Source organism: Salvelinus alpinus, chromosome 25, assembly GCF_045679555.1.
Source record: "Salvelinus alpinus chromosome 25, SLU_Salpinus.1, whole genome shotgun sequence".
NCBI classification, from domain to species: domain Eukaryota; kingdom Metazoa; phylum Chordata; class Actinopteri; order Salmoniformes; family Salmonidae; genus Salvelinus; species Salvelinus alpinus.
Window position 1 is genome coordinate 40,607,984 of NC_092110.1, and position 17,326 is coordinate 40,625,309.

Below are 17,326 nucleotides of genomic sequence, written 5' to 3' on the forward strand. Positions count from 1 at the left end.
GCATCGACTACCGGGGACTTAATGCCATAACCGTCCGTAACCGCTACCCGCTACCCCTTATGGCCACAGCCTTTGAGCTGCTCCAGGAAGCAGTGGTCTTCACTAAGCTTGACCTGCGGAACGCATACCATCTTGTGCGGATCAAACCCGGTGACGAGTGGAAGACCGCTTTCAACACGCCTACTGGTCACTACGAATACTTGGTGATGCCCTTCGGCCTGACCAACGCCCCGGCTGTGTTCCAAGCGCTCATAAACGATGTGCTTAGGGATATGCTTAACATTTTCGTGTTTGTTTACTTGGATGACATCCTCATCTTTTCGAGCTCCCTTCAAGAACACACTAAGCATGTCAGACAAGTGCTCAAACGCCTCCTAGACAGCCATTTGTACGTTAAGCCGGAGAAGTGTGAATTCCATTCCTCTCGAGTACAGTTCCTGGGATTTGTAGTGGAACCCGGTCGAGTCCAGATGGACCCCAAGAAGGTAGGGGCGGTAGCAGATTGGCCCACCCCCAAGTCCGTTAAGGAAGTTCAGCGTTTCCTGGGCTTCACTAACTTCTACCGCAAGTTCATCAAGAACTTCAGCTCGGTGGCAGCCCCTCTCTCAGCTTTAACCAAGGGTGGCAACACAAGGTTTCTGTGGGGAAGAGAAGCTGAGACGGCCTTCCAAGGACTCAAGCAGCGCATCCTCTCTGCTCCCATCCTGACACTACCGACGGCGGATGAACCTTTTGTGGTGGAGGTAGACGCATCAGAGGTTGGTGTTGGAGCTGTCCTGTCTCAGAGGGGTGAAGACAAGAGGCTTCATCCTTGCGCCTTCTTCTCTCACCGGCTTACCCCGGCCGAGAGGAATTACGATGTGGGGGATCGTGAACTCCTAGCGGTTAAGATGGCATTGAAGGAATGGAGACACTGGCTCGAGGGGGCTTCTCAACCGTTTCAAGTGCTTACGGACCACAAAAATCTGGAGTATATCCAGCAGGCGAAGCGGTTGAACTCCAGACAAGCTCGATGGTCTCTTTTCTTCAGCCGATTCCAGTTTATTCTCACCTATAGACCCGGGTCGAAGAATCTCAAACCGGATGCCTTGTCACGAGTCTACTCTCCTGCCATTCGAGAAGATACTGACATGACTGTTCTTCCTGCCGCTAAGATCGTGGCTCCGATCTCGTGGCAAGTGGAGGATACCGTGAAACAAGCTCAAGCCATCGAACCGGGCCCTGGAGGAGGTCCTGCTAATCGGTTGTTTGTTCCCAAGGCAGCAAGGTCCCAAGTCCTTCTGTGGGGGCACTCCTCTCGCCTCACCTGTCACCCGGGCGTAGGTCGCACCTTGGAGTTCATCCAGCGTAAGTTCTGGTGGCCCACCATAAAAGAAGACGTTGCCACTTTCGTCAAGGCCTGTTCCGTGTGCTGCCAGGGCAAATCTTCTCACCTCCGCCCTCAAGGACTCCTTCACCCTTTATCTATTCCCCACCGACCCTGGTCCCATATCTCGCTGGACTTTATTACTGGCCTTCCTCCGTCCCATGGTAATACTACGATCCTAGTCATCATCGACAGGTTTTCTAAGGCGGCCAGGTTTGTTCCCTTGACCAAATTACCTTCTGCCAAGGAAACAGCTGAGTTGGTGATTAACCATGTGTTCCGAGTCTTTGGCATCCCGCAAGATATGGTTTCCGACAGAGGTCCCCAGTTCGCCTCAAGGTTTTGGAAGGCCTTCTGCCAACTCATAGGGGCCACGGCCAGTTTATCTTCAGGGTACCATCCGGAGTCCAACGGCCAAACTGAGAGGATGAATCAGGAGCTGGAAACCACCCTCAGATGTATGGTTTCCAACAACCCATCCACATGGTCATCCTTCATTGTTTGGGCTGAGTACGCGCACAACACCTTGTGCTCCTCCTCCACTGGTATATCCCCGCACGAGTGTCAGTTTGGCTATGCTCCTCTATTGTTCCCGGACCAGGAGGCAGAAGTCAGAGTGCCTTCAGCCTCGAGGTTCATCAGACGCTGTCGGCTTACGTGGAAGAAGGCCCGTCTTAATCTTCTGCGTTCCTCTCAGCAGTACCAACGACAAGCCAACAGACGTCGCCGTCCCGGTCCTACCCTGTACCCCGGCCAGAGAGTATGGCTCTCAACAAAAAACTTACCGCTACGGGTGGAGTCTCGCAAGCTGTCCCAGAGATTCATCGGACCCTTTAAGATTGCCAGGAGAATCAATCCCGTTACTTTTCGCCTGCACTTACCCAGATCCCTTAAAATCAATCCCACATTTCACATTTCTTTATTAAAACCTGTTGTTTTTTCTCCCCTTATTCCGGCAGGCAGACCTCCCCCTCCGCCCCGTGTCATCGGAGGCCAGTCGGCTTATACCGTCCACCGGATACTGGACTCCCGCCGGGTGCAGCGGTCCTGGCAGTATCTGGTGGACTGGGAAGGCTACGGTCCCGAGGAGCGCTCCTGGGTTCCTGCCAAGGACATACTGGACCCTGACCTCATTCGTCAGTTCAGGGCCCTCCACCCTGAGAAGGCTGGTAGGAACGTCAGGAGCCGTTCCTAGGAGGGGGATTCTGTCAGGTTTTGGCCAGGACTGTTCTGGTTTTTTGTCACTAGATGTCCCCATTGCACCTTTTTTGTACCTTTTGTTTTTTCCCTTGCTCTATTATTGTTTGCACCTGTATGTCGTTCCCTTGTTAGTATTTAATCCCTGTGTGTTCCTTGCTCAGTGTTTGTATGTTAGCACCCAGCCCCAGCCCAAGCCTTGTTGTGAACATATATTTTTCTCTTGTTGGATTTTCCAGAGGTTCTCTGGTTTTGTTCTTTTGTATTTTGTATTAGTCTTTTAGGTTTGTTTTTTCCCTTGCTGTTTTTACCACTGTGGATTTTCTTTGTATTTTGGAAGTTATCTATTTTTTATTAAACCACCATCTCTAGTACTGCTGTGTCTGCCTCATCTTCTGGGTTCTGCCGATTTAGTGACTGTTTCTAGCACCGGGTCCTGACAGTTTTGAATTAGGTTTAGGGGTTAGTTTTAGGGTTAGAATTAGTGCTAAGGTTAGAATTAGGTTTAGGAGTTAGGTTCAGGGTTAGAATTAGGTTTAGGGGTTAGGTTTAGGGTTAGAATTAGTGTTAGGGTTAGGGGTTAAAGTTAGGGGTTAAGGTTAGGGTTAGAATTAGGTTTAGGGGTTAGGTTCAGGGTTAGAATTAGGTTTAGGGGTTAGGTTTAGGGTTAGAATTAGTGCTAAGGTTAGAATTAGGTTTAGGAGTTAGGTTCAGGGTTAGAATTAGGTTTAGGGGTTAGGTTTAGAATTAGTGTTAGGGGTTAAAGTTAGGGGTTAAGGTTAGGTTTAGGGTAAGGGTTTTGATTAGGTTAACGGTAATTAGAATTTTGATTGGGAATCAATTGTTGGTCCCCAAAATGTCCTCACAAGTATAGTAATGTGTGTGTGTTTGTGTGTGCAAGTGTGTTCATGCATGTGTGTATAATCTTTCATCTATAAGCCTTTATATTGTGTGTGTGTGTGTGTGTGTGTCTGTGTGTGTGTGTGTGTGTGTGTGTGTGTGTGTGTGTGTGTGTGTGTGTGTGTGTGTGTGTGTGTGTGTTCGAGGCCCAGCCAGATGTATCTATATTTATACACCCTGCAGGATTCTGAGAGGAAGAATTCTAAGAAAGATGTCGCAACCTGGAAGAAGTATTCCACACACACACACACACACACACACACACACACACACACACACACACACACACACACACACACACACACACACACACACACCTCCCTACCCAGCAGTACCGGGTGGTACAGTATGCCTGGATCTATACAGAGTCATGACTTACTGGCCTTTCATCCTGCACTAATACAGAATGTGTGTGTGTGTGTGTGTGTGTGTGTGTGTGTGTGTGTGTGTGTGTGTGTGTGTGTGTGTGTGTGTGTGTGTGTGTGTGTGTGTATATATATATATGTGTGTGTGTGTGTGTGTGTGTGTGTGTGTGTGTGTGTGTGTGTGTCTTACTGAGTTGGTTCCTAGTATCTGTAGGTTGGGTTTGTCAGCCTCCAGCAGCTTGCGGACCATAGTGAGGAAACTCTCCACAAACAGGTTGATGCTCTGACAGTGGCACGCCATCAACAGCTGGTCCAATGCCTCCATGGCAATACACACATATCTACCACACACACACACACACACACACACACACACACACACACACACACACACACACACACACACACACACAGTCAGATGTTACATTTACATTATAAACGTGTGTGTGTGTGTGTGTGTGCATGCAAGTGTGTGCTGTGTGAGTCTGTGTGTACCCATATCTGTGTCGGGCCACGTCTCTGGACAGTCTCTCGGAGAGGTAGGCTCCGATACGGTCCAGCTTCTCTGGAGCTGACAGAGCATAGAACGTTAGCTTCTCCATGTTAACCTTCACGAGACCATCCTACAGAGAGAGAGAGAGAGAGAGAGAGAGAGAGAGAGAGAGAGAGAGAGAGAGAGAGAGATCAAACATTCTTTTTGCGATTAACCAACTAATCTCTGTCCTAATGGAGGCAGAATCCGCCCCCGTGTGTATTTTAATGTGTGTGTTTTTATGTGTGTGTGTGTGTGTGTGTGTGTGTGTGTGTGTGTAGCATTTGTTGTATGTTCTCTATGTACTTGAAAATGTATCAATTCGGCACATTTGGGCAAACTCCTGGCAGACTGTAATTCTTCACTGGATCAGTCTGAAACTTTGCATACATACTGCTGCCATCTGGAGGCCAAAATCTACATTACACCTAGACTCCTATCTGAAAGTACGGCATTTCTCTTGCATTTCAAAGCTGGATTTTTTTTTTTTTTGGGGGGGGGGGGGTTGTATTATCTTTAACCATATCTAATGTGTTATATTCTCCTACATTAATTTCACATTTCCACAAACTTCAAAGTATTTCCTTTCAAATGGTATCAATAATATGCATATCCTTGCTTCAGGTCCTGAGCTACAGGCAGTTTGATTTGGGTATGTCATTTTAGGCAAACATTTGAAAAAATAGTACGATCCTTAAGAGGTTTTAAACAAATACATGTCTGTCATTGAACAACCCCATGAATTACATATAGATCTACAGATTTACATATAGAACATATCATATGATCTCTATATACATTACGTATAGATCTATAGAAATACATATAGAACCTATAACAGGATCTCTATATACACTACGTATAGATCTATAGAAATACATATAGAACCTATAACAGGATCTCTATATACACTACGTATAGATCTATAGAAATACATATAGAACCTATAACAGGATCTCTATATACACTACGTATAGATCTATAGAAATACATATAGAACGTATAACAGGATCTCTATATACACTACGTATAGATCTATAGAAATACATATAGAACCTATAACAGGATCTCTATATACACTACGTATAGATCTATAGAAATACATATAGAACCTATAACAGGATCTCTATATACACTAGGGTTAGGGTTACATATTATAGTCTCTGTGAGTCCGTGTACCTCTGGGTCCTCTGGGAAGATGTTGTCCACCAGCCTCTTATAGCGAGGTCTCAAAGCCCCACAGCATCCACACACACCTGCTAAACAAACACAGAGACAGCGAGAGAGAGACAGAGAGTGAAAGACAGAGTGAGAGTGAGAGAGAGAGAAAGAGAGAGAGAGAGCGAGAGGAGAGAGAAAGACAGGCGAGAGAGAGAGCAAGAGAGTGAGAGAGAGAGAGAGAGAGAGAGAGAGAGAGAGAGAGGAGAGAGAGAGAGAGAGAGAGAAAAAGAGACCCAGGCCATTGATTATAGTGATTGAGAAAGTGTACAATAGTGGTATACTCTTATTAAAAGACATTGTGTGTAGCAGGAACTAATGTTGTGTGTGGGGTGTAACAGGAACTAATGTTGTGTGTGGGGCGTAGCAGGAACTAATGTTGTTTGTGGGGCGTAACAGGAACTAATGTTGTTTGTGGGGTGTAGCTCTCTCTCTCCCCTCCCTCACTGGTTCGAATCCCCGAGCCAGCAAGGCGGAAAAATCTGCCGTACTGCCCTTGAGCCTCGGGCAGTTAATCCTAAACAACAACTACTCCTGGGAGCTGATGATTGTGGATGTTGATCAAGGCCCCTCTCTCGGATTCAGAGGGGTTAAATTCAGAAGACATACACTATATAAACAAAGGTATTTCAGCCACACCTGTTGCTGACATGTAAAATCGAGCAGACAGCCATGCAATCTCCATAGCCAAACATTGGCAGTAGAATGGCCTTAGTGAAGAGCTCAGTGACTTTCAACGTGGCATCGTCATAGGATGCCTCCTTTCCAACAAGTCAGTTCATCAAATTTCTGCCCTGCTAGAGCTGCCCCCGGTCAACTGTAAGTGCTGTTATTGTGAAGTGAAAACGTCTTGGAGCAACAACGGCTCTGCCGCGAAGTGGTAGGCCACAAAAGCTCACAGTACAGGACCGCAGAGTGCCAAAGCGCCACTCTTTAACCGAGTTCCAAACTGCCTCTGGAAGCAACGTCAGCACAAGAACTGTTCGTTGGGAGCTTCATGAAATGGGTTTCCATGGCCGAGCAGCGCACACAAGCCTAAGATCCCCATGCGCAATGCTAAGAATCGGCTGGAGTGGTGTAAAGCTCGCCGTCATTGGACTCTGAAGGAGTGGAAACGCGTTCTCTGGAGTGATGAATCACGCTTCACCATCTGGCAGTCTGACGGACGAATCTGGGTTTTGCAGGTGCCAGGAGAACGCTACCTGCCCAAATGCATAATGCCAACTGTAAAGTTTGGTGGAGGAGGAAAAATGGTCTGCGGCTGTTTTTCATGGTTCATGGCCCCTTAGTTCCAGTGAAGGGAAATCTTAACGCTACAGCATACAATGACATGTTAGACGACTCTGTCTTTCCAACTTTGTGTCAACAGTTTGGGGAAGGCTCTTTCCTGTTTCAGCATGACAATGCCCCTGTGGACAAAGCGAGGTCGGTGTGCAAGAATTCAACTGGCCTACATAGAACTCTGACCTCAACCCCATCAAACACATTTGGGATGAATTGGAACGCCAACTGTGAGCCAGGCCTAATCGCCCAACATCAGTGCCCGACCTCACTAATGCTCTTGTGGCTGAATGGAAACAAGTCCCCCACAGCAATGTTCCAACATCTAGTGGAAAGCCTTCCCAGAATAGTGGAGGTGGGGGGACCTACTCCATATTAATGCCCATGATTTTGGAATGAGATGTTCGACGAGCAGGTGTCCACATACTTTTGGTCATGTAGTGTACTTCGGTTGAATGCATTCAGTTGTGCAATTGAGTAGGCACTCTTTCTCTCCCTCTCTCCCTCTCCCTCTCTCCCCCTCTCCCCCTCTCCCTCTCTCCCTCTCTCCCTCTCCCTCTCTCCCCCTCTCCCTCTCTCCCCCTCTCTCCCTCCCTCTCTCCCTCTCTCCCCCTCTCTTTCTCTCCCTCTCTCCCCCTCTCCCTCTCTTTCTCCCCCTCTCTTTCTCTCCCTCTCTCCCCCTCTCCCTCTCTTTCTCTCCCTCTCTCCCTCTCTCCCTCTCCCTCTCTTTCTCTCCCTCTCCCCCTCTCCCTCTCTTTCTCTCCCTCTCTTTCTCTCCCTCTCCCCCTCTCCCTCTCCCTCTCTCCCCCTCTCTTGTATTGTAGAATGTAGGGAGAAGCCAGGTGTCAGGATTATAGTGAGACAGACAGAGAACAGAGAAGCAGAGCTCAGTAATATCTGATTTTACAACCCTTCGTTCTGGCTGACTGCAATACTGCTCAGTAATCCTTCCACAGCGTAGGGTTTAAGGCTCGTTTCCAGACTGCATGCTCTCTGTGCTGTATGTCAACACAACGGCTTGTCAATCATTCTCCCCTCCAATGAGACGGGACTCCAGACTGATAATACAAATGATCCAGCAGACCGACCAATCACAAATCGATCGGTCAGTGGCTTCATTTAACTTCCCCGTGGCTAGCACAGGCTGCCTGTGTGTGTGTGTGTGCGTGTGTGTGTGTGTGTGTGTGTGTGTGTGTGTGTGTGTGTGTGTGTGTGTGTGTGTGTGTGTGTGTGTGTGTGTGTGTGTGTGTGTGTGTGTGTGTGTGTGTGTGTGTGTGTGTGTGTGTGTGTGTGTGTGTGTGTGTGTGTGTGTGTGTGTGCGTGTGTGTTACGATGAAGGGTAACAAAACAAAGCATAGACTTAACCAAACACAGCTACCTGTGATAACATGTCTCCCGTTTTGTTTAAACATCTGCTCTGTGTGTGTGTGTGTGTGTGTGTGTACGTGTGCATGTGTGTGTGTGTGTGTGTGTGTACAGTAGTTAGCTTCAGTGAGACGTACAATAGCTAATCCATTCACACACAATCTGTTGCTTCAGCATCACGTTCCCATGACAGTGAAAGAAAGCCCAGAGCGCGCACACACACACACACACACACACACACACACACACACACAATGCAAAAGCACACAGACAAAAACACCTGCTGTTGACACCAGCGAGACAGACTCCAACTCCTACAACAGAGTAGAGCAAAGAGGAAACAGAGGAAAAAGCTCTACACACACGCACACACAAACACACACACACACACACACACACACACACACACACACACACACACACACACACACACACACACACACACACACACACACACACACACACACACACACACACACACACACACCATCCTTACCGTACATGGATGGATGATTTGATGAGGTCCCCACCCCCTGCTTTTCACACCGAGAGAGACGCTACGGTTTCACACTCACTCGCTCGCTCGCTGCCTCGCTACCTCGCTGCCTCGCTCACACACTGTGCATGTGACCAGGCTCCTATGACCTTGGCTGCAGAAGCACTGAGCTTGAGAACAATGCCTGTGCACACACACACACACTGGTACACACACACTGGTACACACACACCCTCAGAGAGCCAGACATACCCCGTACTCTGTGATGTTAATCCTCGCAGCACAGAACACACGCCCCACTCTTCATTCATGCATGCGCAGTTACAGAGGTAGCAGAGACAGAGACTGTGCTGGAGTGAGCAGGCGCGTTAGAGAGAGAGAGAGAGCGTGCTGGAGTGAGCAGGCGCGAGAGAGAGAGAGAGAGAGAGAGAGAGAGAGAGAGAGAGAGAGAGAGAGAGAGAGAGAGAGAGAGAGAGAGAGAGAGAGAGAGAGAGAGAGAGAGAGAGAGAGAGAGAGAGAGAGAGAGAGAGAGAGAGAGAGAGAGAGAGAGAGAGAGAGAGAGAGAGAGAGAGAGAGAGAGACTGTGCTGGAGTGAGCAGGCGCGCTAGAGAGAGAGAGAGAGAGAGACCGTGCTGGAGTGAGCAGGCGCGTTAGAGAGAGAGAGAGAGAGAGAGAGACTGTGCTGGAGTGAGCAGGCGCGTTAGAGAGAGAGAGAGAGAGAGAGAGAGAGAGAGAGAGAGAGAGAGAGAGAGAGAGAGAGAGAGAGAGAGAGATCCATTATATTATTATATTATTATTATGGATTATAAAATCCATGTACACAAACAACAAGTGTGCGGTTAAAATTGGCAAAAAACACACACATTTCTTCACACAGGGTCGTGGGGTGAGACAGGGATGCAGCTTAAGCCCCACCCTCTTCAACATATATATCAACGAATTGGCGCGGGCACTAGAACAGTCTGCAGCACCCGGTCTCACCCTACTAGAATCCGAAGTCAAATGTCTACTGTTTGCTGATGATCTGGTGCTTCTGTCACCAACCAAGGAGGGCCTACAGCAGCACCTAGATCTTCTGCACAGATTCTGTCAGACCTGGGCCCTGACAGTAAATCTCAGTAAGACCAAAATAATGGTGTTCCAAAAAAGGTCCAGTCACCAGGACCACAAATTCCATCTAGACACCGTTGCCCTAGAGCACACAAAAAACTATACATACCTCGGCCTAAACATCAGCACCACAGGTAACTTCCACAAAGCTGTGAACGATCTGAGAGACAAGGCAAGAAGGGCCTTCTATGCCATCAAAAGGAACATAAATTTCAACATACCAATTAGGATCTGGCTAAAAATACTTGAATCAGTCATAGAGCCCATTGCCCTTTATGGTTGTGAGGTCTGGGGTCCGCTCACCAACCAAGATTTCACAAAATGGGACAAACACCAAATTGAGACTCTGCATGCAGAATTCTGCAAAAATATCCTCCGTGTACAACGTAGAACACCAAATAATGCATGCAGAGCAGAATTAGGCCGATACCCACTAATTATCAAAATCCAGAAAAGAGCCGTTAAATTCTACAACCACCTAAAAGGAAGCGATTCCCAAACCTTCCATAACAAAGCCATCACCTACAGAGAGATGAACCTGGAGAAGAGTCCCCTAAGCAAGCTGGTCCTAGGGCTCTGTTCACAAACACAAACACACCCCACAGAGCCCCAGGACAACAGCACAATTAGACCCAACCAAATCATGAGAAAACAAAAAGATAATTACTTGACACATTGGAAAGAATTAACAAAAAAACAGAGCAAACTAGAATGCTATTTGGCCCTAAACAGAGAGTACACAGTGGCAGAATACCTGACCACTGTGACTGACCCAAACTTAAGGAAAGCTTTGACTATGTACAGACTCAGTGAGCATAGCCTTGCTATTGAGAAAGGCCGCCGTAGGCAGACATGGCTCTCAAGAGAAGACAGGCTATGTGCACACTGCCCACAAAATGAGGTGGAAACTGAGCTGCACTTCCTAACCTCCTGCCCAATGTATGACCATATTAGAGAGACATATTTCCCTCAGATTACACAGATCCACAAAGAATTCGAAAACAAATCCAATTTTGATAAACTCCCATATCTACTGGGTGAAATACCACAGTGTGTCATCACAGCAGCAAGATTTGTGACCTGTTTCCACAAGAAAAGGGCAACCAGTGAAGAACAAACACCACTGTAAATACAACCCATATTTATGTTTATTTATTTTAACTTGTGTGCTTTAACCATTTGTACATTGTTACAACACTGCATATATATAATATGACATTTGTAATGTCTTTATTGTTTTGAAACTTCTGTATGTGTAATGTTTACTGTTAATTTTTATTGTTTATTTGACTTTTGTATATTACCTACCTCACTTGCTTTGGCAATGTTAACACATGTTTCCCATGCCAATAAAGCCCCTTGAATTGAATTGAATTGAATTGAGAGAGAGAGAGAGAGAGAGAGAGAGACCGTGCTGGAGTGAGCAGGCGCGTTAGAAAGAGAGAGAGAGAGACAGAGAGAGAGAGACCGTGCTGGAGTGAGCAGGCGCGTTAGAGAGAGAGAGAGAGAGAGAGAGAGAGACAGAGAGAGAGAGACCGTGCTGGAGTGAGCAGGCTCGTCAGAGAGAGAGAGAGAGAGAGAGGCCGTGCTGGACTGAGCAGGCGCATTAAAGCGAAAGAGAAAATCATATGTCTCCCATGCCAATAAAGCCCTTTGAATTGAATTGAAGTGAGAGAGAGAGAGAGAGAGAAGGAGTGACACAGAAAGAGAGAACGTGACAGAAAAAGCCAGAAAGAAAATCAATTCCCTCCAGACCTCCCTGCCCCAGACCTCCCTCCCCCAGTCCTCCCTCCCCCAGTCCTCCCTCCCCCAGACCTCCCTGCCCCAGACCTCCCTCCCCCAGTCCTCCCTCCCCCAGTCCTCCCTCCCCCAGACCTCCCTCCCCCAGTCCTCCCTCCCCCAGTCCTCCCTGCCCCAGTCCTCCCCCAGACCTCCCTCCCCCAGTCCTCCCTCCCCCAGTCCTCCCTGCCCCAGTCCTCCCTCCCCCAGTCCTCCCTCCCCCAGTCCTCCCTCCCCCAGACCTCCCTCCCCCAGTCCTCCCTCCCCCAGTCCTCCCACCCCCAGTCCTCCCTGCCCCAGTCCTCCCTCCCCCAGTCCTCCCTCCCCCAGTCCTCCCTCCCCCAGACCTCCCTCCCCCAGTCCTCCCTCCCCCAGTCCTCCCTTCCCCAGACCTCCCTCTCCCAGTCCTCCCTCCCCCAGTCCTCCCTCCCCCTGCCCCTGTCCTCCCTCCCCCAGACCTCCCTCCCCCAGTCCTCCCTCCCCCTCCCCCAGTCCTCCCTCCCCCTCCCCCAGTCCTCCCTCCCCCTCCCCCAGTCCTCCCTCCCCCAGTCCTCAGAACTGAGTATTACACTGATTAATAATTGTTCTCATCCACAAATAGCACAAAATCAAATCAAATGGTCACATTTACATGTTTAGCTGATGTTATTGTGGGTGTAGCGAAATGCTTGCGTTTCAAGCTCCAACAGTGCAGCAATATCTAACAAGTAATATCTAACAATTTCACGACATTACACACACATCTAAAGTAAATGAATGGAATTAAGAACATATAAATATTTGGATAAGCAATGTCGGAGCGGAAAATACTAAAATACAGTAGAGTAAAATACAGTAGAGTAAAATACAGTAGAGTAAAATACAGTAGAGTAAAATACAGTAGAGTAAAATACAGTAGAGTAAAATACAGTATAAACATGTGAGATGAGTAATGCAAAATATGTAAACATTATTAAAGTGACTAGTGTTCCATTATTAAAGTGGCCAGTGATTTCAAGTCTATGTATACAGGGCAGCAGCCTCTAATGTGCTAATGATGGCTATTTAACAGTCTGATGGCCTTGAGATAGAAGCTGTTTTTCAGTCTCTCGGTCCCAGCTTTAATGCACCTGTACTGACCTCGCCTTCTGGATGATAGCGGGGAGAACAGGCAGTGACTCGGGTGGTTGTTGTCCTTGATGATCTTTTTGGCCTTCCTGTGACATCGGGTGGTGTAGGTGTCCTGGAGGGCAGGTAGTTTGCCCCCGGTGAGAGCCCTGCGGTGGCGGGCGGTGCAGTTGCCGTACCAGGCAGTGATACAGCCCGATAGGATGCTCTCAATTTTGCATCTGTAAAAGTTTGTGAGGGCTTTAGGTGCCAAGCCAAATTTATTCAGCCTCCTGAGGTTGAACAGGGGATATTGCGCCTTCTCCACCACACCTGTGGACCATTTCAGTTTGTCAGTGATGTGTACGCCGAGAAAATTGAAGCTTTCCACCTTCTCCACTGCGGTCCCGTCGATGTGGATGGGGGAGTCCACGATCAGCTCCTTTGTTTTGTTAATGTTGAGTGAGAGGTTGTTTTCCTGGCACTACACTCCCAGGGCCCTCACTTCCTCCCTGCAGGCTGTCTCGGCATTGTTGGTAATCAGGCCTACTACTGTTGTGTCATCTGCAAATTTGATGATTGAGTTGGAGGCGTGTGTGGCCACGCAGTCACGGGTGAACATGAAGTATAGGAGTGTGCAAGCACCACCATCACAGCACCACCATCACAGCACCACCATCACAGTATCCTCATACACACACACCAAACCATCCTCATCCACAGCATCACAGTATCCTCATCCACAGCATCACAGTATCCTCAGCCACATCATCACAGTATCCTCATCCACAACTTCACAGTATCCTAATCCACAGCATCACAGTATCCTCATCCACAGCGTCACAGTATCCTCATCCACAGCGTCACAGTATCCTCAGCCACAGCGTCACAGTATCCTCATCCACAGCGTCACAGTATCCTCAGCCACAGCGTCACAGTATCCTCATCCACAGTGTCACAGTATCCTCATCCACAGCATCACAGTATCCTCATCCACAGCATCCTCATCCACAGCATCACAGTATCCTCATCCACAGCATCACAGTATCCTCAGCCACAGCATCACAGTATCCTCAGCCACAGCATCACAGTATCCTCAGCCACAACATCACAGTATCCTCATCCACAGCATCACAGTATCCTCATCCACAGCATCACAGTATCCTCAGCCACAGCATCACAGTATACTCATCCACAGCATCACAGTATCCTCATCCACAGCATCACAGTATCCTCATCCACAGCATCACAGTATCCTCAGCCACAGCATCACAGTATCATCATCCAAAACATCAAAGTATACTCATCCACAGCATCACAATATCCTCATCCACAGCGTCACAGTATCCTCAGCCACAGCGTCACAGTATCCTCAGCCACATCATCACAGTATCCTCATCCACAACTTCACAGTATCCTCATCCACAGCATCCTCATCATCACAGTGTCCTCATCCACAGCATCACAGTATCCTCATCCACAGCATCCTCATCCACAGCATCACAGTATCCTCATCCACAGCATCACAGTATAATCAGCCACAGCATCACAGTATCCTCAGCCACAACATCACAGTATCCTCATCCACAGCATCACAGTATCCTAATCCACAACATCACAGTATCCTCATCCACAGCATCACAGTATCCTCAGCCACAACATCATGATATCCTCATCCAAAACATCACAGTATACTCATCCACAGCATCACAGTATCCATATCCACAGCATCACATTATCATCATCCACAGCATCCTCATCCACAGTATCCTCATCCACAGTATCCTCATCCACAGTATCCTCATCCACAGCATCCTCATCCACAGTATGCTCATCCACAGTATCCTCATCCACAGCATCATCATCCACAGTATCCTCATCCACAGCATCACAGTATCCTCATCCACAGCATCCTCATCCACAGTATGCTCATCCACAGCATCATCATCCACAGTATGCTCATCCACAGTATCCTCATCCACAGTATCCTCATCCACAGTATCCTCATCCACTGCATCCTCGTCCACAGTATCCTCATCCATAGAATCACAGTATCCTCATCCACAGCATCCCCATCCACAGTATCCTCATCCACAGTATCCTCATCCACAGCATCCTCATCCACAGTATCCTCATCCACAGCCTTTTCCAGACCAGCTCTAAAGGGATGATCTACCAGTTGTGTTCCAGACACACCTACTGTACCGTATTCCTTTAAAAGATCGCCAAAGGGCTTCCACGTTGTTGTGTAACATTAGGCCAACTTCAGCCAGCTGTGCCAGCCTCAGAGCAGTGTGGGAGTTGTTGGCTGCATTCCCAAAGGACTCTGGTCTAAAGATCCCTTCCATGTGAAGCAGCTCAGTCAGAGATAATCTGCTTCAACTCACAGGACAGCACTTTAACACAGAAACAACTAGACACACTAACAGTCCAAATACAGTAACAACTAGACATCCTAACAGTCCAAATACAGTAACAACTAGACACACTAACAGTCCAAATACAGTAACAACTAGACACACTAACAGTCCAAATACAGTAACAACTAGACACACTAACAGTCCAAATACAGTAACAACTAGACACACTAACAGTCCAAATACAGTAACAACTAGACACACTAACAGTCCAAATACAGCAACAACTAGACACACTAACAGTCCAAATACAGCAACAACTAGACACACTAACAGTCCAAATACAGTAACAACTAGACACACTAACAGTCCAAATACAGTAACAACTAGACACACTAACAGTCCAAATACAGTAACAACTAGACATCCTGACAGTCCAAATACAGCAACAACTAGACACACTAACAGTCCAAATACAGCAACAACTAGAAACACTAACAGTCCAAATACAGTAACAACTAGACATCCTAACAGTCCAAATACAGTAACAACTAGACACACTAACAGTCCAAATACAGTAACAACTAGACACACTAACAGTCCAAATACAGCAACAACTAGACACACTAACAGTCCAAATACAGTAACAACTAGACACACTAACAGTCCAAATACAGCAACAACTAGACACACTAACAGTCCAAATACAGTAACAACTAGACACACTAACAGTCCAAATACAGTAACAACTAGACACACTAACAGTCCAAATACAGTAACAACTAGACACACTAACAGTCCAAATACAGCAACAACTAGACACACTAACAGTCCAAATACAGTAACAACTAGACACACTAACAGTCCAAATACAGTAACAACTAGACATACTAACAGTCCAAATACAGTAACAACTAGACATACTAACAGTCCAAATACAGCAACAACTAGACACACTAACAGTCCAAATACAGTAACAACTAGACACACTAACAGTCCAAATACAGCAACAACTAGACATCCTGACAGTCCAAATACAGCAACAACTAGACACACTAACAGTCCAAATACAGCAACAACTAGACACACTAACAGTCCAAATACAGTAACAACTAGACACACTAACAGTCCAAATACAGCAACAACTAGACACACTAACAGTCCAAATACAGCAACAACTAGACACACTAACAGTCCAAATACAGCAACAACTAGACACACTAACAGTCCAAATACAGCAACAACTAGACACACTAACAGTCCAAATACAGCAACAACTAGACACACTAACAGTCCAAATACAGCAACAACTAGACACACTAACAGTCCAAATACAGCAACAACTAGACACCCTAACAGTCCAAATACAGCAACAACTAGACACACTAACAGTCCAAATACAGCAACAACTAGACACACTAACAGTCCAAATACAGCAACAACTAGACACACTAACAGTCCAAATACAGCAACAACTAGACACACTAACAGTCCAAATACAGCAACAACTAGACATCCTGACAGTCCAAATACAGCAACAACTAGACACACTAACAGTCCAAATACAGTAACAACTAGACACACTAACAGTCCAAATACAGTAACAACTAGACACACTAACAGTCCAAATACAGTAACAACTAGACACACTAACAGTCCAAATACAGCAACAACTAGACACACTAACAGTCCAAATACAGTAACAACTAGACACACTAACAGTCCAAATACAGTAACAACTAGACATACTAACAGTCCAAATACAGTAACAACTAGACATACTAACAGTCCAAATACAGCAACAACTAGACACACTAACAGTCCAAATACAGTAACAACTAGACACACTAACAGTCCAAATACAGCAACAACTAGACATCCTGACAGTCCAAATACAGCAACAACTAGACACACTAACAGTCCAAATACAGCAACAACTAGACACACTAACAGTCCAAATACAGCAACAACTAGACATCCTGACAGTCCAAATACAGCAACAACTAGACACACTAACAGTCCAAATACAGCAACAACTAGACACACTAACAGTCCAAATACAGTAACAACTAGACACACTAACAGTCAAAATACAGCAACAACTAGACACACTAACAGTCCAAATACAGTAACAACTAGACACACTAACAGTCCAAATACAGCAACAACTAGACATCCTGACAGTCCAAATACAGCAACAACTAGACACACTAACAGTCCAAATACAGCAACAACTAGACACACTAACAGTCCAAATACAGTAACAACTAGACA

General features: G+C 46.8%; 1 protein-coding gene across 6 annotated transcripts in view; it reads right to left on the reverse strand.

The window, feature by feature from the left end:
- LOC139553964 (protein EFR3 homolog B-like) overlaps window positions 1–17,326 on the reverse strand; it is a 64,860-nt gene that overhangs the window by 45,246 nt on the left and 2,288 nt on the right. The window contains exons 1-4 of one of the 6 annotated variants that reach the window (XR_011670772.1): window positions 8,721–9,140; window positions 5,540–5,619; window positions 4,324–4,451; window positions 4,019–4,169 (exon numbers count right to left, since the gene is read on the reverse strand). Coding sequence is in view for 5 of the 6 variants with exons in the window: in XM_071366785.1 (XP_071222886.1) it covers window positions 4,019–4,169; window positions 4,324–4,451; window positions 5,540–5,619; window positions 8,721–8,727 (366 nt within the window). In the remaining variant the exon portion in view is untranslated. Of the gene's footprint in view, window positions 1–4,018; window positions 4,170–4,323; window positions 4,452–5,539; window positions 5,620–8,720; window positions 9,141–17,326 lie in introns of those variants that run through there. The other 5 variants (XM_071366785.1, XM_071366786.1, XM_071366788.1 and 2 more) reach the window with 5 other exon arrangements.